The sequence below is a fragment of the Aspergillus saccharolyticus genome, assembly GCF_003184585.1.
Source record: "Aspergillus saccharolyticus JOP 1030-1 unplaced genomic scaffold BP01scaffold_7, whole genome shotgun sequence".
NCBI classification, from domain to species: domain Eukaryota; kingdom Fungi; phylum Ascomycota; class Eurotiomycetes; order Eurotiales; family Aspergillaceae; genus Aspergillus; species Aspergillus saccharolyticus.
The window spans coordinates 430,452-455,829 of NW_020290617.1; the positions used below are offsets into that span (position 1 = coordinate 430,452).

At 52.6% G+C, this 25,378-nt stretch overlaps 9 protein-coding genes across 9 annotated transcripts; 4 read left to right on the forward strand and 5 right to left on the reverse strand.

Moving 5' to 3' along the window:
• Window positions 1-1,622: 1,622 nt before the first annotated feature.
• On the forward strand, window positions 1,623-5,165 carry BP01DRAFT_216492 (sensor histidine kinase/response regulator). The gene is made up of 3 exons (XM_025571114.1): window positions 1,623-1,802; window positions 1,924-3,092; window positions 3,160-5,165. Exons 2-3 carry the CDS (start codon window positions 2,117-2,119, stop codon window positions 5,043-5,045), a joined length of 2,862 nt encoding a protein of 953 aa, XP_025433444.1. The 5' UTR covers window positions 1,623-1,802; window positions 1,924-2,116; the 3' UTR covers window positions 5,046-5,165.
• A 444-nt stretch (window positions 5,166-5,609) lies between these two features.
• Window positions 5,610-6,915, reverse strand: BP01DRAFT_354659 (emp24/gp25L/p24 family protein). Its single transcript, XM_025574494.1, has 3 exons — window positions 6,642-6,915; window positions 6,179-6,564; window positions 5,610-6,032 (listed from the first exon to the last, which is right to left on the reverse strand). Exons 1-3 carry the CDS (start codon window positions 6,799-6,801, stop codon window positions 5,883-5,885), a joined length of 696 nt encoding a protein of 231 aa, XP_025433445.1. The 5' UTR covers window positions 6,802-6,915; the 3' UTR covers window positions 5,610-5,882.
• Window positions 6,916-7,006: 91 nt separating this feature from the next.
• Window positions 7,007-9,225, forward strand: BP01DRAFT_336047 (SANT/Myb-like DNA-binding domain-containing protein). The gene is made up of 3 exons (XM_025573225.1): window positions 7,007-7,267; window positions 7,330-7,447; window positions 7,505-9,225. Exons 1-3 carry the CDS (start codon window positions 7,174-7,176, stop codon window positions 9,111-9,113), a joined length of 1,821 nt encoding a protein of 606 aa, XP_025433446.1. The 5' UTR covers window positions 7,007-7,173; the 3' UTR covers window positions 9,114-9,225.
• A 278-nt stretch (window positions 9,226-9,503) lies between these two features.
• Window positions 9,504-12,062, reverse strand: BP01DRAFT_421767 (uncharacterized protein). Its single transcript, XM_025579525.1, has 2 exons — window positions 11,922-12,062; window positions 9,504-11,862 (listed from the first exon to the last, which is right to left on the reverse strand). Exons 1-2 carry the CDS (start codon window positions 12,052-12,054, stop codon window positions 9,566-9,568), a joined length of 2,430 nt encoding a protein of 809 aa, XP_025433447.1. The 5' UTR covers window positions 12,055-12,062; the 3' UTR covers window positions 9,504-9,565.
• A 1,191-nt stretch (window positions 12,063-13,253) lies between these two features.
• On the forward strand, window positions 13,254-15,902 carry BP01DRAFT_354662 (5-methyltetrahydropteroyltriglutamate--homocysteine S-methyltransferase). Its single transcript, XM_025574495.1, has 2 exons — window positions 13,254-13,648; window positions 13,715-15,902. Exons 1-2 carry the CDS (start codon window positions 13,418-13,420, stop codon window positions 15,806-15,808), a joined length of 2,325 nt encoding a protein of 774 aa, XP_025433448.1. The 5' UTR covers window positions 13,254-13,417; the 3' UTR covers window positions 15,809-15,902.
• A 685-nt stretch (window positions 15,903-16,587) lies between these two features.
• BP01DRAFT_336053 (3-oxo-5-alpha-steroid 4-dehydrogenase family protein) lies at window positions 16,588-17,941 on the reverse strand. The gene is made up of 2 exons (XM_025573226.1): window positions 17,809-17,941; window positions 16,588-17,717 (listed from the first exon to the last, which is right to left on the reverse strand). The coding sequence occupies exons 1-2, from the start codon at window positions 17,920-17,922 to the stop codon at window positions 16,653-16,655; spliced, it is 1,179 nt and encodes a 392-aa protein (XP_025433449.1). The 5' UTR covers window positions 17,923-17,941; the 3' UTR covers window positions 16,588-16,652.
• Window positions 17,942-18,125: 184 nt separating this feature from the next.
• On the reverse strand, window positions 18,126-22,263 carry BP01DRAFT_354665 (ubiquitin-ubiquitin ligase UFD2). Its single transcript, XM_025574496.1, has 7 exons — window positions 21,988-22,263; window positions 21,221-21,906; window positions 20,946-21,156; window positions 20,436-20,891; window positions 18,792-20,376; window positions 18,587-18,736; window positions 18,126-18,529 (listed from the first exon to the last, which is right to left on the reverse strand). Exons 1-7 carry the CDS (start codon window positions 22,015-22,017, stop codon window positions 18,429-18,431), a joined length of 3,219 nt encoding a protein of 1,072 aa, XP_025433450.1. The 5' UTR covers window positions 22,018-22,263; the 3' UTR covers window positions 18,126-18,428.
• Window positions 22,264-22,835: 572 nt separating this feature from the next.
• Window positions 22,836-24,018, reverse strand: BP01DRAFT_291965 (J domain-containing protein; the record flags this gene model as incomplete). Its single annotated transcript, XM_025571675.1, has 3 exons — window positions 22,836-23,371; window positions 23,444-23,692; window positions 23,751-24,018. 3 exons carry the CDS (start codon window positions 24,016-24,018, stop codon window positions 22,836-22,838), a joined length of 1,053 nt encoding a protein of 350 aa, XP_025433451.1.
• Window positions 24,019-24,447: 429 nt separating this feature from the next.
• On the forward strand, window positions 24,448-25,343 carry BP01DRAFT_354667 (uncharacterized protein). The gene is made up of 3 exons (XM_025574497.1): window positions 24,448-24,482; window positions 24,570-24,685; window positions 24,788-25,343. The coding sequence occupies exons 2-3, from the start codon at window positions 24,616-24,618 to the stop codon at window positions 25,111-25,113; spliced, it is 396 nt and encodes a 131-aa protein (XP_025433452.1). The 5' UTR covers window positions 24,448-24,482; window positions 24,570-24,615; the 3' UTR covers window positions 25,114-25,343.
• Window positions 25,344-25,378: the final 35 nt, after the last annotated feature.

A 25,378-nucleotide genomic window follows, 5' to 3' on the forward strand; every position in this document is an offset into this window, starting at 1 on the left:
CTCCAATCCCAATTACCACATGCACCTCCTTCCTTGCTAACTTCTAGCGAACAACAGCACACTCAAATGGTTTGGCACCAGCCAAAGCGCAAGACCGTATCATGATCCTCAGCGAGACTCGAAGCCCTCCCTCGCCAGTTGGTGCGTAATCTACGGCATGTCCCTCAGCGACAACAACCATGCAGAGCTGACCTTACGCTTCGCGGGGCTCGCCAGATGGACCTCCGCGGACACCATCGACTTCGATGATACGAAGCGTCACGCCCCCAAGACGTCCAGTCTGGCCTTTGGCGATGACAGCCCACGCAATCACTGTCGGAGTGGTCGACGCGGGTATGGGACGCGCTGGGAGCTTTGATGGAGGTGAAAAGTCCCCCCGGAGATGTGCTTTACCGTAATGCAAACTCGCCCAGCTGGTCTTGAAGGAACTTGGAAAGATGGTCGAGGGGTACAAGGGCATCTACCAGTCCTCGACGAGCAGCGTGGGGCGCGATGGGACCGAGAACTGAGGACGAAAAAACAAAAACAAAAAAAAAAAAAAAAAAAAAAAACCGATTACTACGGAAAGAACAATGAAGTCAGGTGCTGTGGCTCAACCTACAACCTTTGTCTTCATCTCATCATCTATGCATGGCCGACTAGGGCGGCAACAAGTCGATGACTTCTCCTGGTAGCTGATGAGTGTTCAGTGTCGATTTGCCTTGTATTGCAGGAATCTCGAACGAGTTACGGACTACAACATATTACGATATGACCGGAGGGAGGATTCTGGCGCACGCAGACGTGGTGGGAGACAAGTTCAATTTGTCAAGCCTGGGCCGGGAGAGCGGCTGGTGATCGGCCCATGGAATGAATGGATGGCAGTTCCAAAGATGTCAACTTTTTGGTTTGTTGATGCTCCATTTCATAGTTCGTCATCCATGGTCAGTGTCCTGTTTGAACAGTAGACTATACAGGAGTAGCAGCAGATAAGATCGTGGACGGTTTGGGGAGGAAATATCAATGCAGAGAGAACAACAGCAAACCAGAAGCTGAAAGGGCGAACCTACAAGGCAAAGCCTCCCCGCGTCTAGACCTGGCGATCGGCCCAAACTGGCCCCATCGATATTCACTCAGTTCAAAGTTGCTGCTCCTCCGTCTTTCCCCTCTTCCCAATCCAAACTCAGCTCCAATTTCCTCTCCATCTCCCTCCGCCTTGCTTTGGCTCTGTACTAACGAGTTTAGCACCATGAACTACCTTAAAAACTAAAAACTACACTAGTAGTCTTTCGTGTCTCCTTCCAATCTGATAACATCCTGTTCTGGAATCGAACTTCCTTCCCCCGATCTCCCTTCCCCGTGCCATCATCTTCCCTTTCGCATGCTGGCCTTCTGCTGTCGCCCTTCCTGTTCTGCTACTCAACCACGGGTGGTATGTGTCAATGACCGATCGTGACTTCAGCAATTGAACTTGCCTGTCAGCGGTCACTGGGGGATCCAGCTTTTCACAACAAATCGGACTACAAACGCTACTTTCGGCACTCAAGACCGAGACATCCGGTGATTCATTTACAGAAACTTCTGTGCCAAAACCCAAAGGAAAAGACAAGGAAAACCTTAACGTTGCCTACATAGTTCAGAATTAAGAAGGCTTTGAACTCTCTCAGTCAGGATTTCAGCGTCTTAGCGATAAATACTCTTCCCTTCGCAGTGTGTCGCAAAAATCTCCGTTACCAACAGCCGTCTGCTCTTTGCTCGGCTTCCCCTTCCACCGCCGCGCGGTGCCGCTCAGCGTGGGCTTCAACTCGACCAGCATAAGTGATGTATGTTTTTACCAGCTTTATCATGAGGTCTTTCAAAGTGGTGCCTCTTGGAAAGCATATGGTCAAACCTCCTTTGTCTGCCTTCGATTTTCGCTCGCTAACACCCCCTGAACAACTTTAGACTGAACGCCATGCGCTGTGTCCCTTCTATAGAAACCGGTCGTAATTCCTTGATCTTTCACCAGTCTCCTTCAGTATCTTGGCGTCCTCCCATATTATAAATCGCCTGGCTCTAGGACTATCTCTTGGTGGATTTTGCATCTGATATATCAGCAATCCCGTCCACACAGGGCAGTCAATCCCCGCGGGACACAATGCCCGACTCAGCGGACCCCGAATGGTCAACATCGTATGCAGCTGGCCCTACAATGTCCTTGCTTCCAACACAGTGCCTTCCCAGTGAGGTGCCTGCAGCTACCCTTCTCGACGACGATGCGCAGGTCGATTCGTCCGGTCGCCGATATATCGGTGGCCCCCAGAGCTTCGCCATCGAAAGGCTGGTGAAGCTAAAGCAAGAACTCCGTCCTTTGGATTCAGAATCATTCTGGTATCGACTGATGGAGCAGATCAGTCTGATATGCAAAGCCCAGTATGTTTTCGTCGCTCGCAGGGCTCGGGACGACGAATCCAGGCATGAGATTGAAGGCCACAAAACTCGGTTGTTTGGTACAGCGTTTTATTATAACGATGGGCACAATACTGCAGGCATGCACAGACGCAGATATTTTGCCGGAGGCAATCCCCTGTCACACATGGATCGTCAAAGGCCCTGTTTGATTCCTGAAAAGCTGGGGTCTTTCATTCCCTTTGATCGGGACCAGCTTCCCTTTGCCGCTGAAGGATATCTGGCTGTGCCGCTCTTTTCCGGGACAGACTGCATTGCTTTTTTTGGGCTGATGTGGTCGGAATCGGGCTTGCAGAAGCGTAATCTCTCGTGGTCGCTCCTTGAGATGATTCTATATTCTCTTGAAGACTTGGTTGTGCATAGGATCCGCGACGATCCAGTTATCGAAAAGCTCGATCAAGAGGACACCCATCTTCGTACGACCAAGACAAGCGTTGTCGGCGATGTGAATGTTGGGGTCATCCATGGCTCTGCAGACTTCTCATCACAGCCACTCAAACCCTATGCGAGAAGCCTGTCGCACGAGCTCCGAACCCCGATGCAGGGCGTAGTGGGGATGCTGGACGTCATGCATGCTACAGTCCGCGAGGCCATTCAAGACAAACCGTCCCCGAAAGCTGGATATGTCTTTCGCACGCTCAAGGAGAGTATTGAAATGGTTCAAGGTCGGTCTCCTTTCTCCAATGCCTGGAATCGTCTTAAGGCTAATACGCAGTGTTTGTGGCGATACAGATAGTGCTCGTAGAGCTGTCGAGGCGGCTGATAATGTTGTCCATGCCTACGACATGAACATGCAGGTCCCCAAAACCCCTCAAAGTGAACGGGACGACTTCTTCAGTGGTCCAGTGCAGAATCCGGTTGTTGCAAGTGAAAACCGATCAACCATCTTCGTGGAAAGGAGCAACATCACAGTCAACCCGTATAAGCGACGACGCAGCAATCCCCCAGACTGGAACGCTGGCCAGCCTTCGAAGTCGAAAGCGCCGCGGGTCTCCGCGTCCCGGGGCCTCTCGCCTCGCAGCGAAGAGGTGAAAAACGCAGTTCATGAAAGTGAAAAACTGCTCAAAGCTACTCCTGCTCATGAGATTGAAGCAGTAATGGCTAACGTGGTTGATCCTCGCCCGTCTTTGGCTGTCCGACGTTCAGCACCGCACTTGCTACTCGAAGGCATCAATATCAACCAGCAAGTTCCAGCTCTGAGAATGACGAAACTTCGTGATCTGCTTCGCCTGGTCATCAACGAATCTCTACATGTGGGTGGGCGACCCGATTTCGCGGTGAGTAATGCAACGGAGCAAGGAGAGAGGATTGAGGTCCGCTCACGATCATCCAACGGCGAGGTATTTTCGAAGACTATCGATTGGTCTGTCGATCCTGCCCTTCCAGAGACTTTGTTCGTGGATGATCGAGACCTTGCCAAGTTGATATCGTGCGTCTTCTTAAATGCCGTTAAGTTTACCAATAGCGGTAAGATCACTGTGGCTGCCACTGTTGGCCGCAAGGCGAACGATGTTTTGATAAGCATCAAGGACACCGGTCCAGGCATTCCGGACGATTTCTTACCCAAGCTTTTCAGGCCTTTCGCCCGGGAAGACACATCCACCACCCGCAGTAAGGATGGGCTAGGCTTGGGTCTACTTGTAGCCAAAGGCTTGTCGAGGAAGATGGGTGGTGACCTCCTTTGTGTTCGCTCTTCGACTTCGGGACCAGATCGTGGCTCGGAGTTTGAGATCAGAATTCCCGCCAACCAGCCCGAGCCTTCAGCGGATCGGCCACTGCTTCCTCCCAAACTACTGACACCTCCTCAGCTTACTGAAGCAATGCGGCTGAGCAACCCAAGTAGCATCACGCCAGACTTCTCTTCTCTACTACCCACTCCACGCACTCCTGGCCTACAGATCCAGCAGCCTTCTCCTTGTCCAACTGATGAGCCACCGTCGCTATCTTCAACGCCCTCGCTTCCGCCTCCTAGAAGCACACCGCCACAGCGGCACATCAACGGTGATACTCATGACAGCCGTCTCGGGGAAAAGCACCCGTTGACCTTCCTCGTGGCGGAGGATAATAAGATCAATCGGAGGGTTCTAGTCCACATGCTCAAGCGACTTGGCTACAAGGACATTTATGAGGCCAGCAACGGGAAGGAGGCTGTCCGCATCATGCAAGATGTTCTCGAGGCCCAGTGTCCCCGCGAACAAAGCTCGAGCCAGTCTCCAAAGTCGAACAATGGATCAGACGGCTTCACAGTTCCCATACCACCCGGTTCGACCAAGAAACGGAAAGCAGTGGACGTGGTTCTGATGGATCTTTGGATGCCGGAGATGGATGGTTACGAAGCCACATCCAAAATTCTACAGCTAGTTGATGAGCACCAGACTCAACAATTTTCCGATACTCAGTGTCACCAACAATCCACCGGTCCTAACTGCCGAATGAGACATCCTACAGTTCTGGCCGTCAGTGCTGATGTCACCGACGAGGCCCTTAACCGTGCCACAAAGGTTGGCATGAAGGGCTACATGACCAAGCCGTATAAGCTTTCCGACCTGGAACGGCTAATACTAGGCTTCTGCAGCGACAAAATATTACGGCCGCGCGACGATTCTATGAATGCATGAAATGGTCTTTCTTGTTTTGTTTCTTCAATCTCTTCGAGATTTCTTGGTTCCCCGCTTGATACCTCACCGTTGACCTTCCTTTCTACTCTTTTTATGGCCTAAAGTCTGGCTTGTTTTGTCTTCTTTGTGGACTCCTTTTCTCCACGTGGTGTTTCTAGAGATAATTCTTTGTCCTTGATGTGTTTACGAGTGATCTTGTGCATCCTTAATGATCTATCCCCGGATGCCAAGACAGAGAGCTAAATAGACAAGAGCTCGATGAATTTAAGATACAACAGGTTAGTTATATGATGGTAATATTTTCCCGATATATACAGATCATACACGAGCTGCAAAACTACACAAAGGTCACGACCTGTCAGTGTACTATGCTTGATGAGTGTACCTTGCACAGCCTCAAGGAAAGTGGCTATTCCATACATTGTATATAAATGTGTACGGCCCGCGCCGAACATGCGAGGCAAACCATTTGAGCAGAATAAATATAAGCAATTCCGCTAACCAAGCAAAACCCAGGGAGACATCTGGTTCCCTTACAGCTACTGATATATATGAGGATGAGAATACGGAGCAGGAACAACCTTGAGCGTAGAGAGAAATACATCTAGATCATTTCATATATCCCTGCAAGACCCAACACGGTGACGAATAGGGAGGGCATTCCGAAAGGTTATTAAATCGCTGAAAAGAAAACACCAGTCATGTGAAGCTACCGGGCCTGACCTGGTGCTTTCCCTCTCAATACTTTCAATCATCCTTCCATTCCCCTCCACGAAATAAAGAAATACATATAAGAAAGGGCATCGCTCGATAACCACGACATCAACAGGAGAACATTTATGTAAGCTTCTGCTTGATGAAGAAGGAGCGGAGATGCGAGAGTTGCCAGGCGCAAGCGGCCGAAAGAACGAACAGCTGGATCAAAGTCCACCGGACAACACGGGAATTGGTAGCCTCAGACTGGTCACGGAATTCGGCCTCACGTTCCTGTTTGTAGGATTTCGAATTAGCAAAGATTCCATTGGGACAACCGTGACTCGCGCGGAGAGACGAGCGCAGCCCTGTTTGGCAGAGAAATCAAAGTGGACAATTCGAGGAAGTAAGCACACAGTGGGAAATAAATAAAGACATACCCGCTGGAACACCTGCTCTCTTCGGATATCCTGCAACCGACCGTTCAGATCCTTGACCTTCTGCACAATGTCCTGCATCTTGTCCTTGTCCTCCGACTCAATCTTGCTGGTTTCACCAATGGCCATGTCGAGCGTGACCTGCACCGCGCCGGCGGGGGCGCCCGACAGCCATCCGCCCGTCGCGGCGTTGGTCTCGGGGGTGAGGCAGATCTTGTGTAGGCCGGCGTCGGCGGCGGAGAAGGTCCAGCGGCCCGCGTGGCTGTCGCGCTTGGAGACGACGCGGTGGTCGTTGTCAAAGATCTCGTCGACGGTGATAAGCATCTTCAGGTTGGGATCGACGATATACGTGTTCGATTGCTCGTTGATGACGGCGGTGGAGTAGGTACCTGTTTTCCCTTGCGGATTAGCTTTGTGTTTTGTGCGATTGGGTTGTGGCTTGCAAAGCAGTGATGGTTGTACTGACCGACAACGAGGGTGTCCTTGGGAAGCTCCTCAAAGAAGCACTTGGTCTGGCGCCCGTCCATGAAGAAGTAGAGGGCATTGGCGGGCACCGACAGGCACAGGATGGCACATACGGCCAGCACAGAGGGGAGCCATGAGGCTGATGACCGAGACGGAGCCATGATGCGATCCAGATTCCAAAGATTTGTCGGAAAAAACAACAAACTGGGGGAGGAAAAGGGAGCAGAAGCGAGAGCTAGTCAAGTGGAGGAGGGGGAGGATGACCGAGAGTAAAGAAGGACAGAGACACCAAACAAGAATAGGGACGGGAAGATCGAGAAGTGGCCCGAAGCTGGAGGTCTTGGCGCGAATTCGTTCTCTCCTCCTCAATTCCTCCCCCTCCCTCCAGACTCGACCTCCCCCCATCCCATCATTCATCTCTACCACTTTTCTTTGAGCAGTCATCTATCCCATCGAAAACCGATTTCTGAGCGCATAATCCATATTCGATTTGATCCCTCTCTCTTCTCCGTTGCCCCCGGGGTCCGCCCGTCATGGCTGCCGCCGATGTTCGCGACATGCTGGATTTGCCCGCGGAGGGCCAGCCACGTCCGCTCAAGAAGCAGAAGGTCGCCGAGAAGAGACCAGGTAGGCCCCCCACTTCCTGATCCCTGCTCTCGCGACTCTCTAATATATCATCCTACTGCTAGAGGGTATCACTCGTGAGCTGTTCGCTTTGCTAGGCGAGCGGGCACCGCCAATCGCAATCAACGAAAATCGTTACAAGGGCCGTCCGAAATGGATGAGCAAGTTGCGTGTCCGCCCGTGGTAGGACATCCATGCCACCATCTGGACTAAAATAAGCGCTAATAGCATGGCAATCAGGCGAATGGTGCCTTTTGAGAATAGTGCCCGTTCTGACGGCCTCGTGCTGCGTCACTGGCAACGACAGAGCGAACCCGCGAAACCCGCTCTAGAGGGATCCGAGATGGAAGTCGAGGGGACTACGGACGGCAAACATACATCTGAGGCTGTGGAAAAGGATTACATGTTTGCCAAGTACAACGTCAAAGCGCGCGTACCGAACCGCTACACCGACGAGGAGTACAATCGCCATCTGAAGAGCGACGACTGGTCTCGCCAGGAGACCGACTACCTGATGGACTTGGTCGAGGAGTACGATCTCCGCTGGGTAGTGATAGCCGACCGCTACGACTACCAGCCTCATCCCGTCGACACGGAGACGAACACCACGGCTCTCGTCCCAGCCAAAAGTATTCGAACGATGGAACATATGAAAGCCCGCTACTACTTCATCGCCGCATCCATGCTCGCCCTGGAACACCCTCCGTCCGAAATGTCGGAGGCCGAATTCGAGTTGCACGAGAAGATGATGAAGTTCGACCCGGAGCGCGAGCGCTCGCGGAAAGAGCTCGCCGCTCTTCAGCTCAACCGCACAGCCGACGAAGTACGCGAGGAGAGTATTCTTCTGGAGGAACTCAAGCGCATCACGGCCAACGAGCAAGAGTTCATCACCGAACGTCGGGAGCTGTATTCCCGCCTCGAAGTTCCCATCAGCGTCGGCAACACCACCATGTACCAGTCCAGCCAAGGTCTTTCGCAACTTCTCCAGACCCTTCTTCAAGCCGACAAGAGCAAGAAGCGACGCTCTATCCTGGCCCCCGAAAGCACCGGGGCCGCCCCTAGCCCAGCCGGCCAGACCCCCGCCTCTAACGCCCCCGGCAGTGCGCGTGACAGCCGAGCTGATACTCCCAATACCTCCGCGCCCGCCGCTGCCGCCGCCCCTACCAACAAGAAGGCTGCCGCTGCCGCGGCTGCTGCCGCCGCGGCTGCCAATAAGGAGGCTGAAAAGACAGTCCGGACGCTCACCGCCGCCGAAGAAGCCAAGTACGGCGTCCAGCACCACGAGCGGCTGGCCCCTGGCGTCCAATTCCGGAGCGACCGCGCCCAGAAGCTCACGCAGGCCAAGTCCAACGTGCAGACGCAGAAGCTGGCGGCCGCGCTGGCGGAGCTGGCGGTGCCGCTTCGGCTCGTTATGCCGACGGAACGGGTGTGCAAGGAGTTTGAGAAGTTGATCCATTCGGTCAATTTGCTGCTCGATGCGCGTAAGGTGGCGGAGAAGGTGGATAATGAGATCCGCGTGCTCGAGGCCGCCAAGGAGGACCGCGAACGCAAGACCAAGGAGGCTCAGGAGAAGACCAAACCCGAGGTCAAGTCGGAGCAGCAGGAGGAGGAGGATCAGCCATTGATACCAGCTGACACCGCGGCTGAGGCCGCCACGGCTCCTGATCCCAACGGCCCGGCCACTGCACCGTCCGCTGCCGCGGCGGCGGACGGTGAGGCCGGCGAGAAAAGTGCGGGCGGTGGCGGTCCTGCGGCTTCGACGGGGGATCAAGAAGGAGCGTCGCACAAACGCTCGGCGAGTGTACTTAGCAATTCAAGCGACAAGAGCAGCAAGCGGCAAAGAAAGTAAGATGGCTAGGTGGATTTTGGCATGGGCGTTTCGGGACGGAATGGGGGCGTTTGACTGTGATTTATATATACCAGCTTGTACAATTACATGAAACCCACGCGGTTGTTCTCCGGATCCCAAGAGTGCAGACTAGTAAGTTGTAAATGCATACTTCAACTTCCAGGATCACATGCTCTCAGTCCACAAGGTCCTTTTACTACCAGGCAGTCACTGGCTCCCCGCACCGAGCATCTGTTATAACATTTGCGAAGTCTAAGACATGCATTCTTGCTCGCCACAAGCTGAGATACAAATGATCAGTCCAAACCGTCCCATACCTGTCATGGCCAGCATGAACTACTAGCTTTTGCCCCGACGTAATGCCCCTCAGACCTCAAACCAAGGCGCTGCCACCATGCTGCGATTTTACCAACACATTATGCACTTTTGACCCAGACATCCACATCGCGTACTCACTCCCCGACGGCAAAAATCTCCTCGCAGTCCTGATAATTGCTTTCCCAACCGTCAGTGACAACAGTCGAGCCAGTCTGTTCCGAAAACTGCTTGCGTGCTAGGTCTACACTAGGAATACTTGCTCCGTCTCCCTCCCGGCAAGGGATTGTGTCCTTCTCGCCAGACCATTGCTTCAGAGGTACCATCGGCTCACCGTCATCTTCCGTATGGGCTCGACGCTTACGGTCTAAGACTTTGAATCTCGTCGCTCGCCCATCCTTCTTCTGCATCACTGGAAAACGCCCAGTTGACGCATTCAATTTCGCAGCTGCTTTGGCCTCAAGGTCGCGCGCGATCGCAGACATGCTACGGCCCTTGGCCCATAGACTTCCGGTGCGACGTAGGGTCGACCATCTTCCTAAGGATACTCCTCGTCCTTCTGTGCTCATACTGGATGCTGACGGGCTTGCCAGCGGCGGCTGTTGCTCACTTAGAGATTGATTAGGATTGACCCATGCGCAAAAGTCCCAGGGGTCCTTTGCACTAGCTGGTGGCTCCGGGTCGGAATGATCCCTCTTTTTCTTTGAGAATCTCCCCAGAAGGGAAGACTTAGGAGACTCATCACCTGCGGTTGCATTAGTTGCCCCCGACCAGCTACGAAAGTTGATGTGGCCAATGATGGAAGACAGATCGATAGGCATTCCCGCTTTCTTCGACAGCGACGTTGTATCGTGCTGTTCTGGCTGGCTGTCAATCTGCTTTGCCTGCTCGGCCTGGGTATCGGTTTCAGATGGTACCTCCTGGCTCAGATCATGAGTAGCAGATAGATCAAACAGTTTCCCCGAGGGCCTGTCGTTCTCTTCGCTTGCGGGAACTAGAGTATACCCATAACCAAGACGTCGGCCACCAGACATCCAGCCCACACTCACTTTCCGGGGTGATACAAGGTCAGCGTCACCGTTGATCGGGGAGCTGATGTTTGACGAGGCGACTGAAAGGTCTGAATGAATCTGTTCTACTGATTTACTGCACGGGGCTTGCACACTGGAAGCACTGCCATCGACAGGTCTAGAGGTTGCACACTCAGCATTTAACATATTCTCCAGTAGCCGAGGCGTGCAATCTCGAGTAGGATGAAGACTTCTTTGAGACTGTCTCTCAAGTGGAGTCAAGCCGTGCGCCGTTTCTGTCTTGCTCAAGTATATTCTGGAAGCAGCCGAATGCTGACTCTCTGGCCGTGAATAGCATGAAGATGTCTCTTGTGGAAAGAACCTGTATGTCGGTTCAGCCACGTCCATCACCTTGCCGTTGCTCATCGCCGAGTTACTATCAAAAGCTGGTTGCGGTGATTTCCGCAACCTGACATCACTAGCCCATGGATTCGCTTCCAAGGATTGTTTCCCTGACAGAATTCGAGGAGAGGTTGTTCGAGACGCCAACATTGTATGAATGTCCATATCCTCCAGATGAACGGAGCCATTGCCGGTTGCAGTTTGTGGAACTTGCCGTCTTCTTGTCCGAACTGAAAGCCCTGCCGAGGACCCAGCAAGCGAATCTACAGATGTGGTATAATGCGATGGGGCTGGAGAGGTATATCCTGGAATTTTAGAGCCATATTCATGATATCCTGGAGTCGATGAAGAGCTATATAGGGCGTTCGAAAGCTTCGGAGTCCCAGTCCGTGGTGGTGCACCATAACGGTCCTGCTGGTCATATAAAGCGTATTCTGTCGACTTCGGCGAACAGAAGCCAGCATGATAAGGCTGTACAGCTTGTACCCGACGCTTGGCGCTGCTTGCGACACGAGAAAAGGGAGGAGGATTCGCTGTAGGATGGACGTTCCAGATTGCCTGGTCCATGGAGGACCAAGGATTCCGTGTCCCTTCCAGTATATTTGGATCAAAACCTGGTGCCCTCACTGGGACCCCCTTCGAAACATCAGATGCCTGGCTGGCGGCAGGAGAGCCTTCCCTTCCCTTTCCCCGCTTCGGCAGCGATGCTGGTTCGGCAACGAAGCATTCTGGCTGGTGGTTGATTTGCTTTGGGGTACTGATAAACTGAGCGTCACTGTCATAGCCCCTCTCGCTCAACAAACTGCCTCCTAACCCAACGGAAGAGTTGTCCAGCCGATCACTGGGAAATCTCGCTGGGCCATGCAAGGTAGACGAACCGGATCTTCCCTCGGCCCTGATTGAAGCGCCATGGAGTTTCTTATGTTCTCTCGAAAATCGCTTGCGTAATTTTTCCGACAAGCCGCCCGCGGAGGTTCCAGTGGAGGACAAGCGGAGGGCATCTACCCTGGAGGCAAATGGAGCTATCACAGTTGAATCGTTAACAGATTGAACTAATCGGGAGAATTGAGTCACGCTGTACCGCTGCCAGTACCACTTCCCACAACTCCATCTGGAGGCGAGGTCACTGGATGCAGTGGGTACGAGGGACCCGTTCCTGGCGGGTCTGGTTTCTTCCAGTGGCCCCGGAGTCGGGGGCAGAAGAAAATCCCCATTGTGATTGAGTTGCTGGAATTGGAGAATGTTCAACTGCGATGATCAGATGGCGACTGTGGCAATTGTCCACAGAGCCATGAAGCAACAAGCATCGAGGAGTGAGGAAAGGCGAATGGCAAGTCTTCATGATGATCTTACAGTTACCTCACTTTTGTTTTACGAAAGGGAAGGCGAGGGGGAGAGTTGCTGGAACTGACTGAGGCAGGCACGTTCGTATTCGCGGTTGCGTACATCTGTCCAATGCCCAGTATATACGGAGTATCTGTCCACTTCCAATTCGGACAAGATATAGCAATCCAGACATCCGACAGCACATGGGCGTTGGAGCGCGATCGGCCGCCCTTTGAATGCTGGTGGCGGGATCATCCTTATCCTACGGAACACGATGGCTTTCGGACAAATCAAAATCAGTCAGAGTGTCCGAGCTTTGTTCTTGTCCTTGAGTGGCGAACACTAACAGTAGAGAATCTTATCCTTAGCTGAAGCTATACAATGGAACCCAAAAAAAGTCACCGGGCGATAGACATCTGGCCCTGGCGTTTAGTGGCCGATCGCGGAAGCAGCCAGACCGTCGCCGATGGTTTCTCCGGACTGCGACCCGCCGGTAACTGGCCGTGACTCAATTTGTTCGTTGATCTAACTTTTTTGTTTTTTTTTTTTCTGCCATTTCGATCACGCCATTTGACACTATCCAATTGCTGGTTTAGTCTCTTACTGTGTATACCATTTCTTACACATGGGTCTGATTGTGGTGACTGTGTACTGTTGTGCTTCCGGCAATCATTGGCATTGATGGTGAGTATAGGTAGATGCACAAACGACGTGCAGTTTGCAGTGCCGGGGAGGGGAGGGGAGGGGAAGCTCTCCGTCGTCGGTCCATGAACGACGATGATTTGATAATGGGATTAGATCAAAGGCAATGATACCCAAGTCCGGTGCAAAACCGGTGGCCGAATTGTACTCCGTACATTGTCGCCATTTCCCCGAGGGGCTATAAGTCTGTAAGATTACCGGTTATTACCGGCCAACCTTACCCCTCCACCAAAACCACCCAGAAATCGGTCGGCCTCCAAAATACCGTATTTTTCCTCCCCCTCCCTCCCCCTCCCGCCTCTCGCTGCCAGCTTATATTTCCCCCTCCATCCCCTCCTCCTCCTTCATCCTTTTCTTCTTCTTCTCTCCTCCATCTCTCCCCTGGGTTTATCCTTCCCTCTTCATTTACTCCCTCTCTATTCTTCTCCCAGCAAGAGGATTGATTCTTCTTGTCTGTTAACTCTTGTGTTGTGTGCCTTGCAATCTATCCTATCATCTACCTACAATCTTCTTTATTCTTCTTCCTTCACATTTACACACACATTCAAGATGGTTCAGTCTTCCGTCTTGGGTTTCCCCCGTATGGGAAAGCTCCGTGACCTCAAGAAGGCCACTGAGGCTTACTGGGGTGGAAAGATCTCCCGTGATGAGCTCTTGAGCGAGGGAAAGAGACTCCGTGCTGAGCACTGGAAGCTTCAGAAGGATGCTGGGGTCGATATCATCCCCAGCAACGACTTTGCTTTCTACGATCAGGTCCTCGACCACATCCAGCTCTTCGGTGTATGTCTAAATTAATCCAAACTCGTTTTTTCCCCCACGAACCCTTGCTAACAGACTTCTGTACAGGTCATTCCCGAGCGTTACAGCAAGTACGGTCTTGACCCCCTCGATGAATACTTCGCCATGGGCCGTGGTCTCCAGAGACCCGCCAAGGATGGCCAGCCCGCCGTCGATGTTCCCGCCTTGGAGATGGTCAAGTGGTTTGACTCCAACTACCACTACGTCAAGCCCACCCTCCAGGACAACCAGACTTTTAAGCTCGCTGCCGAGCCCAAGCCCGTTGTTCAGTTCCTCGAGGCCAAGGAGGCTGGTGTTGTCACTCGCCCCGTTATCCTGGGTCCCGTCTCTTTCTTGACCCTCGCCAAGGCCGACCGTGGCCAGTCCATCGATCCCATCTCCAAGCTCGAGGAGCTCCTCCCTCTCTACGTCGAGCTCCTTGCTAAGCTCAAGGAGGCCGGCGCTGAGGATGTTCAGATTGACGAGCCCGTCCTTGTCTTCGATCTCCCTGCCAAGTCCAAGGCTGCTTTCAAGCCCGCCTATGAGAAGCTCGGTGCCCTTGGTGACAAGGCTCCCCGCCTCGTCCTCGCCACCTACTTCGGTGACATCGTTCACAACAAGGATGTTCTTCCTGCTCTCCAGAGCCTCCACGGTATCCACATTGACCTTGTCCGCAACCCCGAGCAGCTCGAGACTGTCGCTGGTGCTCTCGGCCCCAAGCAGGTTCTCTCTGCTGGTGTTGTTGACGGTCGCAACATCTGGAAGACCAACCTCAAGGCTGCTATCGAGAAGGTTGAGCTCGCCATCCAGAAGCTTGGCAAGGAGCGTGTCATCGTTGCCACTTCCAGCTCTCTTCTCCACGTTCCCCACACTCTTGAGAGCGAGAAGAACTTGGATGATGAGGTCCGCGATTGGTTCAGCTTTGCTGTTGAGAAGCTTTCCGAGGTTGTTGTGATCGCCAAGGCTGTCACCGAGGGTCCTGCTGCTGTCCGTGAGCAGCTCGAGGCCAATGCCAAGTCTGTCCAGGCCCGTGCCTCCTCCAAGCGCACCAACGACCCTGAGGTCAAGGCCCGCCAGGCTGCTGTTACCGAGGAGATGCACAACCGCAAGTCTCCCTTCACTACTCGTATTGCCGAGCAGACCAAGTCCATCAAGCTTCCTCTTTTCCCTACCACCACCATCGGATCTTTCCCACAGACTAAGGAGATCCGGGTCCAGCGCAACAAGTTCACCAAGGGTGAGATCACCGCTGCTGAGTACGAGAAGTTCATTGAGCAGGAGATCGAGGAGGTCGTCAAGATCCAGGAGGAGCTTGACCTGGACGTTCTCGTCCACGGTGAGCCCGAACGTAACGACATGGTTCAGTACTTCGGTGAGCGCCTTACTGGTTACGTCTTCACCACCCACGCCTGGGTTCAGAGTTACGGATCCCGCTGCGTGCGTCCTCCCATTATTGTCGGTGACATCTCTCGTCCCGCTCCCATGACCGTCAAGGAGTCCAAGTACGCCGTCTCGATCTCCAAGAAGCCCATGAAGGGTATGCTCACTGGTCCCATCACCTGTCTCCGGTGGTCTTTCCCCCGTGACGATGTCCACCAGTCCGTTCAGGCTCAGCAGCTGGCTCTCGCCCTCCGTGACGAGGTTGTTGACCTCGAGGCTGCCGGTGTCAAGGTCATCCAGGTCGATGAGCCTGCCCTCCGTGAGGGTCTCCCTCTCCGTGCTGGCACGGAGCGTGAGAAGTATCTCGAGTGGGCTGTCAAGGCTTTCCGCCTGTCCACTGCTGGTGTGACCGACGGTACCCAGATTCACTCTCACTTCTGTTACTCTGAATTCCAGGATTTCTTCCACGCCATCGCTGCGCTGGATGCCGATGTTCTGAGCATTGAGAACAGCAAGTCTGATGCCAAGCTGCTCAAGGTCTTCATCGATGAGGCTTACCCCCGTCACATCGGTCCTGGTGTCTACGACATCCACTCTCCTCGTGTTCCCAGCGAGCAGGAGATCAAGGACCGTGTCGAGGAGATGCTCCAGTACCTCCGCCCTGAGCAGCTCTGGATCAACCCTGACTGTGGTCTGAAGACCCGTCAGTGGCCCGAGACCAAGGCTGCCCTGACCAACATGGTCCAGGCTGCCAAGTTCTTCCGCCAGAAGCACAGCAACTAAATTTCTTCTACATTACTTTAATCAACCCAAGATTGGGGCGACAACTTTCAACCTGTCGTCTCGGAGACGCAATCTGTCGATTGTGGTCCAAGCACTTTCTTATGATGAGTTTACGATGTGATACCAAAAGTTCAACATATGGGTTCAGGTTTCATTAGATGGGTCCCCGGAGTTTTCAACATGTCTTAATGACGATTTCAACATCGGCGTCTGCATTAAACATCAGCGCCACGATTCAATTCTTCCTGCCTTTTAACAGCGGGAATTTCGGTGATGTCTGGTGCTTCGCCGGTGTCTTACACATAATATTTCAACAATGTGATACCACACGAAGAGGTTGCTACTGTCACCACCTCTTTGGCAATTTGATATGCATTTTACTACCTCTTGTCTTTTTCTGTAGTCTTCGTACAGTGTAGGAAGTAGATCTTCTGAAATTGGTCTACTTTGACCAACCCTTGATAAGTCCTTGTTCCTTTTCATCGCTTGTATTCATTGTACATGTTCACCATCATACTTGACTGATTAGTCCATACTACCTTTTCATCTTCGCGTATCGGAACGTCCAACGCATACCATAATAAAGCAAACCCCATTCAACAACCGACACAACCTTTTTCGTTCAAATATCGATACTGTACCTAGTATACAAAGCCTTTTCCCTCGAAACAAGATCAATTCGAACCAACACTCCATGTCCAAACCAAGTCCTTTTCAAAAGACAGCCTTTCAAACGATACAAGCTCCCCCCCCCACCCCCCTCACCTCTGCATACTTGCCCACTCCCAAGCTCCAATGCTAACCTGACCTAAAGCTAAAGCTAAAGCTGAACTCAACCCTCGACTCAAAGCCAAGTACAATACGGCACCACAGCTCCCCTCCCCGCCAAGGGCTTCTCCCCGAATTTCTCAACATACCACTTCCTCCCCCACCGCGCATGCGGCAACATATTCGTGACGGCATTTATCACAAACACCACCGCCGGCACGGGGAACGGCTGCCTCAGCCATGCAGCGAGGTGTGCAGCGGGGCGGAGCCAGGGGGCGAGGTGGAGGGGGGTGATGCTACCGCTGGCAGCACCAATGCCAATACCAGCACCAGCACCAGCACCGGCCCGCAAACCCAGCACGGTAGCAGCAGTAGCACCCGACTGCACCACAGCCGTCCCAACGAGAGCGAAACCCGCCCATTCGATCCACTCACTGACATAGTGGGGGTAGAGGATTGATGAGAACAAGGGGGTAGAGGGCGGGGGAATGATGTAGACTTTTTCGGTCGATGTCGATGTCGATCTTGCAGGGGTATCTGCATCCGATTTGGGTTGTGCCGCCCGCCTCGCAGCCTCCTCGCGCCGAAGGCGAAAGAGAGTGCGTTCAGCGTAGATATTCCCGGCCATGCCAGCGAAGAACAGGGCGAGACCTAGGGCGGTTGAGACTGTGAGGAATGGGGTCGGCTGACCACCAGCCGCAGCAGCAGCAGCAGCAGCAGCAGCAGTGGTGCTGACAGAACCAGCATTCTCGGGCTGGACGGGGATCTCAAAGCCTACAAGCCAGCCGGCGAGGCAGGTGGAGTTGAACCAGTTAAACAGCATGGCGGATGTCATGATGAAGACGTGGATGGGGGACATGCTGGGGGCGGCGAAGAAGGGAGAGATGATGGCGCGGTTGAGGTAGTGCAGGACAAACAGGGCAGCGACAATCTTGTTAGGGAGGGGGAGGGCGAAGGACGAAGGGGAAGTGCCGTGGAGCTGGAGCTTCGCGGGCAGTTTCCACAGGATGTAGATGAGGTTGATGGGGCTGACGATCTCCATAGCGCACCAGGCCCAGCGGCCGGGCAGGTTGAAGATAGAGGCTTTCATGGAGGTCTTGCCGGCTGGGTGCCAGGCTGTGAGCCACTGGAGGATGGTGAACTAGACTTGAATTTAGTGGCTGATGGCTGATAGATGCTATAGGTTGAGATCGCGAGAGGATCGCGGGATCAAGTACGGACGGAGTACTGACCAACGGAAAGTATTGGAAGATGTTCAGCAGGGTGAGATAGACATCTGGAGTCGGAAGAAGAATGTCCATCAGGGGAGGGAGATTGCCCCAGCAAGTGGAGATGGTAGCCCCCATGATGTTGAAACTGTTGTTGATGTTGTTCGTTAATGTACTGTACATCGCATCCTAGCCATTATGTCACTGGACGGAGTGAAGTAAGTTAACCTACGCTCCTGTGAATGACTAAGAGCTTATTCAGAGGGTGCCTCCCTCACGATTAACTACATTGGTCGGTCAACTACACCCAGTGTACTGGCAACTTGATAGAAATAAATGTCTGTCCATTGCGCCCATTCCATTCATGCTTAAATTCCAAAACCACAGCATATCATTAGTCTCGAATCATCCAGCAATGCAGATCATGGTGTACTGATCAGGTCGCGACGTCAACCTCGCCCCGAGCCGGCGATTCTATGATGATGACAATGATCAACGCAAACGAGACTCCAAACCTGACCTTCATTTATATCGGAACAAGAAAAAAAACGAGAATTTCAATCCATGGTCAAAGCGCTAATTCAGAACAAGCCCTTAGGCTTTGAAATTGCCTGGTGCACAAACATCGATTATCCCTAATGCAATCAACCAGTGGTCGTATCCATTGGATCAGACATCTTGGCTTGTCTGCGAGCCGCCATTCGCTCCGCCTTGAAGGCTGCAATCTTCGCCTTGAGTTCCGTATCTGGGAACAAATAATCAGCCTTGTCTTTCGCCCAAAAGCCGACGATCAGATACTCACCGGGACTGACATCTTCCATTTTCAGTGGGGCTCGGTTGAAAGGATCGTGAGGATCACTGAGAAGGTGAGAGCGGATGGTGGAGCGATCGATAGAAACCCTGGACCCAGGCAAGATCACTGGGTCTTCCATCAAAGTGTACATCAGAGGATCTGCAAAGCCGCGTTAGCACCGATGCGATGGGAAGATGGGAAATGGTCATCATACCCAAAAACTCGTCAGGAACCTCTCCAAGGTCTTCTTCGGCCTGTTCGTCTTCCTCTTTGGCCGCCTTCACCTTGTGCTGGAATTGCTCCCACCGCTTGAGTTCCTCGGGTGATTTCAAAGACCATTTCCGCAGGATCTCGGCAGCCTTTTCGAAGTTGGCCGGCTTATAAGACCGTCCGTCACGTGCTACAGCAACAATGAAGCTCTCCTTGCCCGTCAAGTTCAGATATACATCAACAATTTCGCTCAGCAGTGCCCGAGGATTGAAGCCATACTCTTGCGGATTATCCACCCGCAGAGTGGCACTCTTGGGTCCTACCATGGCATCCAAGTTGTAGTCAAGCATATCTGCCAATCTCTGCACGATTTCAGGCATCGTGAAGGAATCTGCCAGCGCATCCGTGAACAGCTTCAGCATAGACACCGTCTCATTCGTCAATTGCATATACGACTTGGCATTGCGCTGCGCGGCCGCCAGCTGCTCTTCCTTCTGTTGACGCACCGTGGGATCCATTGCTGCTGCATTGCGCAATTCCGTTTGAGTCTTGTAAATAGTGATGAAGGCGCCAAAAGACTCGTCCAGCACATACGTCACATCATTGAGTAGAAGGTTGACAAAGCGAACGAAGAAATCCAGGTTCTGCTTGGACTGGTTGTAAAGTTTATTGCGATAATGGGTGTTGGGCCAGATGCATTGAATGATCTGAAAAATCTCGTAACGAATATTGAACTTATCGAAGAATTGAGTATGGGTACCGGTGTGCTCGGCCTCAATATAGAACTTCATTAGGGCGTGCAGCAGGTGCTGATTGGCGAAAGGCATGGAATTGAGCAAGTCCACGAGGACACCACGACCGCCTCCAGGGCGGGACCAGGTTCCCCGGAACAGGATGGAGACAAGACCTGCCTTAAGATAGGGGTTCTTGATATAGCTCGAACTCTCGAGGAAGGTAATGCAAAGCATAACCAGCTCGTCTCCTTGGGTGGCAGTAATGATGTGAGGCATGGCCCACATGATAAACTTGAAATTGCTCACAATGTCATCAAGAAAGTATTCTGGCAAGCATTGAAACACCTCCGGTTGCTGCTCAGGCAAGGGAAGCTTGAGCGGCTCTTTGGGGAAATTGCTGCCTGAAGCTACGCGCAGTAACCAGACGACCACATATCGCATGAACATCATGGACCGAGCTTGCCATTGCTCGTCAATCAAGACGGCCTGTAAGCTGTATTTCAGAGCCAGACCGAGATCCAGCTTGTCCTTGTATTTCTTGAGGGCCTGCTCGAATACTCTGAGCTGGACGGGATTGTTCAACCACCGGTGCCGTTCCATTTCGAACTTATTGATTGTTGACTCCATGTGCCTCAGGTCTTTCTCAAGCTGCTCGAGCTTGGAAGTCAGAGACTCGCTGCCGTAATGGTGTGCGGCCACAGTAAGGAAGAAGATCTCTGTGATGAAGTTAGATGCGCCCTCCGCAGACTTGGCATAGAAAGCGTCTGAGGCATGCTGATCAGCATTGATCTTGGTTTCATCCTTCATGTCTACCCGCGGCTTGCGGTGCAGGTAGTTTGCATCAACTCTGTCGATCTACAAAGACGAAACAGGTCAGATTGACAATCAAGACAACACTATCCTGGCTCCCATACCTTGGTGAAGCTTGCATCCATGAACGGCTCGCAGAGCTGGTCCAGGCAAGTCGTGATGTTGAACATGAACCCATCGGACGAGACAGTAGTGGGATCCACTTGCATTGCTCGTCGCTTGTGGTTGATGTTCACAGAAGTTGCGAACCAATCTAGCACCCGATCCCTGGCATCCTTCGAAGCTCGAATCATGTGATTAATAACGTCCAAGAGATCCGAGCTAATCATATGCTGCACCATACGGATCGACCGTTGTGCGGTGACAAGGTAATTTTGATCTCTCGTTTTGGGACTTGAGAAGTAGGTTAAGGTGACATTGCTCTGAAGCGGGGACAGACTGAACCACGGGCCCAGAAGCGTCTGCTTCTCAAATTGAGCAGGGTCGCGAGACTCATTGAACATGGACGACTCCGTAATGGCAGCGGCAATGGCCGCGTGGTGGACCAGATTCCGCAAAGCCTGCAAAGAGGTTGGTGAGACACTCCTACGGCAAAGATAAAGAGGACAACATACTGTGAGGTAGGGCTTGTAATCATCATTGATGTTCAAGCCGGCAAGATCCTGGCTCATTTCCTCCACAGCAGCTATAAAAGCCGGCTTGATGCTGTCATCTTCATTGAACCTGCTCACGGCTTCGCCAATGAACTCGAAGTCCACACCTTTGTCCTCCTCGGGATCCAAGAGGAGGTATGGTTTAAGAGACGACTTCGCGGACGACTCGAGCCTTTAGAGAGCAGAATGTCAGCTGCTAATCGTCAATGATAGCCAGGCCAACGAGTCAAACCCACCCAAACATTTCCGGCATGGTGATCGCAAAGATGCAGTAGCTCATGCACATGCGGCGGGCTTCACAGATGACGCTGTACTTAGGATCATCATCTCGAGGCCGACGGAAACCCTTGTGCAGCCTGGAGATGCGCCTCCAGCATGGGAGCAAGTAATCCAGCGGCTTCTGCTGGGGTGCATTGGAGGCTGCCTCCAAGAGGGCTTGATCCAGCACCGACAATTCGATGCGGATCTCGCGGCCTTGTTCCTCCAGCTCCCCCCGCAGCCCCGGAAGGTAGGTCAACCGTTGTCCATGGATATCTTTTTGACGAGATTCGTTCAAAGACAGCTTGAAGACGGCGCTCAGCGTCCGATCGGCAAAGGACTCGATGCTCTCGTCAGCTCTCGACGGGGGTGGGGTACCCGAGACTGGAGTAACGGTTTGCGATCGATCTGGCACTGCACTGGCGCCTGTGGGTGGTGCTATCCTGATTCGTTTCCATTCCGATTGCACAGTCTGTGGTTGCGGGGACGAGGACCGTGAAGCAGCTGCGCTGCTCAGATTAGATTGTGGTTGTGACTGAGGTCTCTCCGGGAATCGGGATGCTGGCGAGGACTGGGAGGGCGATGCGGGCTGGCTCGACGCAGCGCCGTCGACGGGCGACGATGGTGTAGGATTTCCTAACTTTGCCAAGCGCTTGCTGCGGATCTGTTGATGGTAGGGTCAGAGCAATCCTAGGCCCAAAGGCGGGCGTCTAAAGAAAAAATTGAAACGCAAAGTCCGCCTCACCTTGTCCGCCTCAGACTGGCTATCGGACATCTTGACTGATGCTGATCGGGGCAGCCCGCAGCAGAAAACCTTCCTCGGTCAGCGGGTCACGATTTTCAACCAAGTGCTTGGCTGAATTTTGATCGGATGAAGTGAGAGAAAACAGAGATAAGAATGACAGAAATCAGCTACCGGGGATGTGACGAGTCCTCAGAAAGCGGGCTGATGGCAGACTGCTCCGTAGAACCGAGGACAAGGACAAACCGGAGGTTGGGGAATGAGGATGTCACTTCTGCATTATTGCGCGGGCAAGTCGGACTTTCTGTCATGGTCGATGGCTGATTATTAACTAAGCTCACTCGGGGTTTAGTTTGGTTTCGTTGGTGGTGGTGGATTGGCTTCCGTCCCTCCTCTTCCCCGCCCGCTCAGCACTTTTCACTCAATGGCATTTCAAGTTAGGTTCATATCGCCAGCAGCCATGCACAGCTTTCTGTCTCAGAAAGAGAAAGGAGAGAGAGAAACAAGAAAGAAAAAGAAAAGAAAAGAAATAGAGAAAAAGACCAATCATACATCGTGCTAAGGAGTTATTAGAGGGTTGAAACTTGAGAGTACTCACTCATAGTTACCAGGAACAACAATAATTGAACACTAATTCCTACCCGAACGCAAAAATGAAAAATCATTATCGGTCCATGAAACGCCATCACAACCGTGAGAACATATAGACATCTAAGCTGAAATAAAGAAAGAGATGATTGTTCGTGATAAGAGCGCTTGGGATTTGGGTTGATTGAAGCCCAATGATACAACATAATTAGTATACGATGGATGCGAAGCCAACCGCACCCAGGAAATCAGGAGAATCCAGGTCAGTACCTCCCCACCAACGAATCCAGTCGTTTGCAGCTCTTCATCTCCATTGATCTTGCCTCTTTGATCTTCTCGACGTCCGGAAAGAACCATCCTTGAGCATCCTGAATCATGCGATCCCGCGTGTGTCTTTCACTGTCACATTCGTATCGCAGTTTCGTCACGTAGTCCACTTCCACTCGTTGGTCCAGTTGGTGGAATTTGCGGGCGCTGTAATCATCCACATCTCTCGGGTTGACGTAGTAATCAACATTCAGCTTGGGCGTAGTGCGATGCATGGTGTGAGGGGAAACTGCAGCGTCAAATCTGTAAGAAGGTCCTGAAGGCGCAGGAGTACCGGAAAAACGAGAAGAGATCCAAGGAAGAACAAAGAGAAGAATGAGAGGGAGAAGCTGCTGGAACGTCGACCAGAGGGATTGCGCCGGCTCGGACTGGCCATTGGCTTCACGGGGCCTCCTCCGAGGCCGCTGGCCGCCAAATTGATGCACCCGGAATCCAGGACCGCCTCCCATGTTGAAGACAAACTGAGGGCCGCCTGCATGGTATTAGTTAGCCGCCAATCGCCTCTCCATTGAATTTCTAGAGCAGAAGGTATTATGAATCGTACCGAAACCGCCTCCCATGGGACCAAAGCCACCGCTGAAAAATCGCTGGAAGAGCTCCTCTGGCGAAATCTCCTCCTCGAACATCGGACCCCCACCCCCTGACCGCGGGAATCCGCCGCCAAAGCCGCTGAAGGGCGAAGCACCTGATGGCCCAGCGCTGGGGGTAAACCTGCTGTCAGGATCTCCTCCGAACTTATCATACTTGGCTTTCTTTTCGGAATCGGACAGTACTTGAAAAGCACGAGATACCACTACAAGACGCCATAGTTAAATTCGGTAGCATACAAGCAGTGACGACGGATAACTCACATTTGAAAGCCTCGTCCGCCCCCTCATATCCATTCTTGTCGGGATGCGTCAATAGACTCAGTTTGCGATACGCCTTCTTGATCTCACTATCGGTGGCGGTTTTCTCCACCGCTAAAATCTCATAGAACGCCGTGGTCGAGCATTTCCTAATCCTCAGCACGGCTGCCTTCTGCTCCGGTGTGTATTTGCGGTCCTGATTGCCTTGGTTGTGCTCCCGGGATTTCGCTGAGCCCCCATTGTCTGCTCCAGAGGCTGTGGCGGACGGCATCGCAGAAGTCGTCGAACGATGGTTGTCCGGGAGGATATCGAGAATCAATCAATGGCAGCGACGCGCTGCTCTCGGTTTCTGTCTATTTACCTCCTTGGGCGCAATGTAATTCGAGGCCTGGATCTGCGGGAAGAGGGAGAGTGGGCCAGCTAAAGCCGACACGAGCAGAAAAAGACAATAGAGGGGAGGGCGTTCCTCTGTTAACAGAATAAGGGCTGCGGATACAGCTTTGGTTCAGGGACAGAAAATGATACTGAGCTGGTTAAGCCGCAGTGTGCCTGTCAAGGTCTCAAATCAAAAACAACCGTGACTGATAAACGTGGTGAGTTTCTGGAGGTTCAGATGTTGACGCTAAGCCCCGGGTAAGCGTTGACAGTGGCTTGTTAGTCAGGCAAGATTGTCTTGTGCTCATTGCCGCGGATCGTCATCCACCTTCTGGTCTGCCACCACCTCCGCATCAACCGGTATGTCCAGTGCTTCATCATTAGTCTCTATACCTCCCTCGCATATACTCTCCCTTTGTAACTAACTAATACTCACTCACGAACAAGACCGAATTCCCATCTGAATCACGGATTGCGCCTCGCTAAGACAATCATGGCTGGTTCCGACTCCACCGTAGAACAGACTGAGAAGTCTCTAGTCCAGACAGCTAGAGCATGGGGAGGTAAGTTTTAAGCAGAGCAACCTGGCGGCCTTGTCTCTTGGAGAGAGTGTAACGAACGCCTCCAATGGCTGTTTGTGAGCTAATGGCTTCCTCTTACCACAGAAAATGCCTTCCCACCTACTCTACTGGCTTCTCTGATCACAGCACAGCACATGCGCCCCTTCCAGCCGCTACCCATGCTCTTCCCCCCTATCCTTCTTTTCACTAGCTATGCCAATCTTCAAGGGTTCAAAACCGACACGGCGGGTATCAGTGCCGCCTGGTCTGGGCTCTACCTCCTGCTTGCGGGTCGGCGCAAGCAGCAATTCATGAAGAAATGGGGCGCTCGGGGCATCGTGCGCGGTGTGACCATGGGTCTTTGTTTGGTCAACATGGTCAGTGGCGGTCTTGCCTATACGCTAGGCAAACGGGAGGACGACGATGAATAGAAGGTATGGTAATGGTTGTATAGCCTGGACCCTTGACGCAAGGGCTTGAAGATTCAATGAAGGCTTCTGTACGATAATGTTCGCCAAACTTGGATGAGGGCGTCGCTTTGGGCATGGTGTTATGGTCAGTGTTGAGATAAAAGCAGTTTCGTTCTTGGCAAGCAGACTACTGCATGCGATGTCTATGTGTATAGTATAAATTTACAGTTGTCGCGACCGGCGGCCAGCTAGCCATAAGGTTTTGAGTCTACGCGCTACCACCAGG

What these genes read in the sequence shown, in the direction of transcription:
- BP01DRAFT_421767 (XM_025579525.1), bottom strand. Translation starts at nt 12,054, where the DNA reads ATGGGGATTTTCTTCTGCCCCCGACTCCGGGGCCACTGGAAGAAACCA. An exon ending in GGGAAGTGGTACTGGCAGCG is followed by an intron (nt 11,863 to 11,921) that starts GTACAGCGTGAC and finishes CAACTGTGATAG; the next exon opens with CTCCATTTGCCTCCAGGGTA.
- BP01DRAFT_216492 (XM_025571114.1), top strand. Translation starts at nt 2,117, where the DNA reads ATGCCCGACTCAGCGGACCCCGAATGGTCAACATCGTATGCAGCTGGC. An exon ending in GAGTATTGAAATGGTTCAAG is followed by an intron (nt 3,093 to 3,159) that starts GTCGGTCTCCTT and finishes GTGGCGATACAG; the next exon opens with ATAGTGCTCGTAGAGCTGTC.
- BP01DRAFT_336053 (XM_025573226.1), bottom strand. Translation starts at nt 17,922, where the DNA reads ATGGGGGCTACCATCTCCACTTGCTGGGGCAATCTCCCTCCCCTGATG. An exon ending in TCTTCCAATACTTTCCGTTG is followed by an intron (nt 17,718 to 17,808) that starts GTCAGTACTCCG and finishes ATTCAAGTCTAG; the next exon opens with TTCACCATCCTCCAGTGGCT.
- BP01DRAFT_354662 (XM_025574495.1), top strand. Translation starts at nt 13,418, where the DNA reads ATGGTTCAGTCTTCCGTCTTGGGTTTCCCCCGTATGGGAAAGCTCCGT. An exon ending in ACCACATCCAGCTCTTCGGT is followed by an intron (nt 13,649 to 13,714) that starts GTATGTCTAAAT and finishes ACTTCTGTACAG; the next exon opens with GTCATTCCCGAGCGTTACAG.
- BP01DRAFT_336047 (XM_025573225.1), top strand. Translation starts at nt 7,174, where the DNA reads ATGGCTGCCGCCGATGTTCGCGACATGCTGGATTTGCCCGCGGAGGGC. An exon ending in GGTCGCCGAGAAGAGACCAG is followed by an intron (nt 7,268 to 7,329) that starts GTAGGCCCCCCA and finishes TCCTACTGCTAG; the next exon opens with AGGGTATCACTCGTGAGCTG. An exon ending in AAGTTGCGTGTCCGCCCGTG is followed by an intron (nt 7,448 to 7,504) that starts GTAGGACATCCA and finishes CATGGCAATCAG; the next exon opens with GCGAATGGTGCCTTTTGAGA.
- BP01DRAFT_354667 (XM_025574497.1), top strand. Translation starts at nt 24,616, where the DNA reads ATGGCTGGTTCCGACTCCACCGTAGAACAGACTGAGAAGTCTCTAGTC. An exon ending in GACAGCTAGAGCATGGGGAG is followed by an intron (nt 24,686 to 24,787) that starts GTAAGTTTTAAG and finishes CTCTTACCACAG; the next exon opens with AAAATGCCTTCCCACCTACT.
- BP01DRAFT_354665 (XM_025574496.1), bottom strand. Translation starts at nt 22,017, where the DNA reads ATGTCCGATAGCCAGTCTGAGGCGGACAAG. An exon ending in GCCAGTCTGAGGCGGACAAG is followed by an intron (nt 21,907 to 21,987) that starts GTGAGGCGGACT and finishes TACCATCAACAG; the next exon opens with ATCCGCAGCAAGCGCTTGGC. An exon ending in AATGGAAGATGTCAGTCCCG is followed by an intron (nt 18,530 to 18,586) that starts GTGAGTATCTGA and finishes ATTTGTTCCCAG; the next exon opens with ATACGGAACTCAAGGCGAAG.
- BP01DRAFT_354659 (XM_025574494.1), bottom strand. Translation starts at nt 6,801, where the DNA reads ATGGCTCCGTCTCGGTCATCAGCCTCATGGCTCCCCTCTGTGCTGGCC. An exon ending in CAAGGACACCCTCGTTGTCG is followed by an intron (nt 6,565 to 6,641) that starts GTCAGTACAACC and finishes AAGGGAAAACAG; the next exon opens with GTACCTACTCCACCGCCGTC. An exon ending in GAGAGCAGGTGTTCCAGCGG is followed by an intron (nt 6,033 to 6,178) that starts GTATGTCTTTAT and finishes TCCTACAAACAG; the next exon opens with GAACGTGAGGCCGAATTCCG.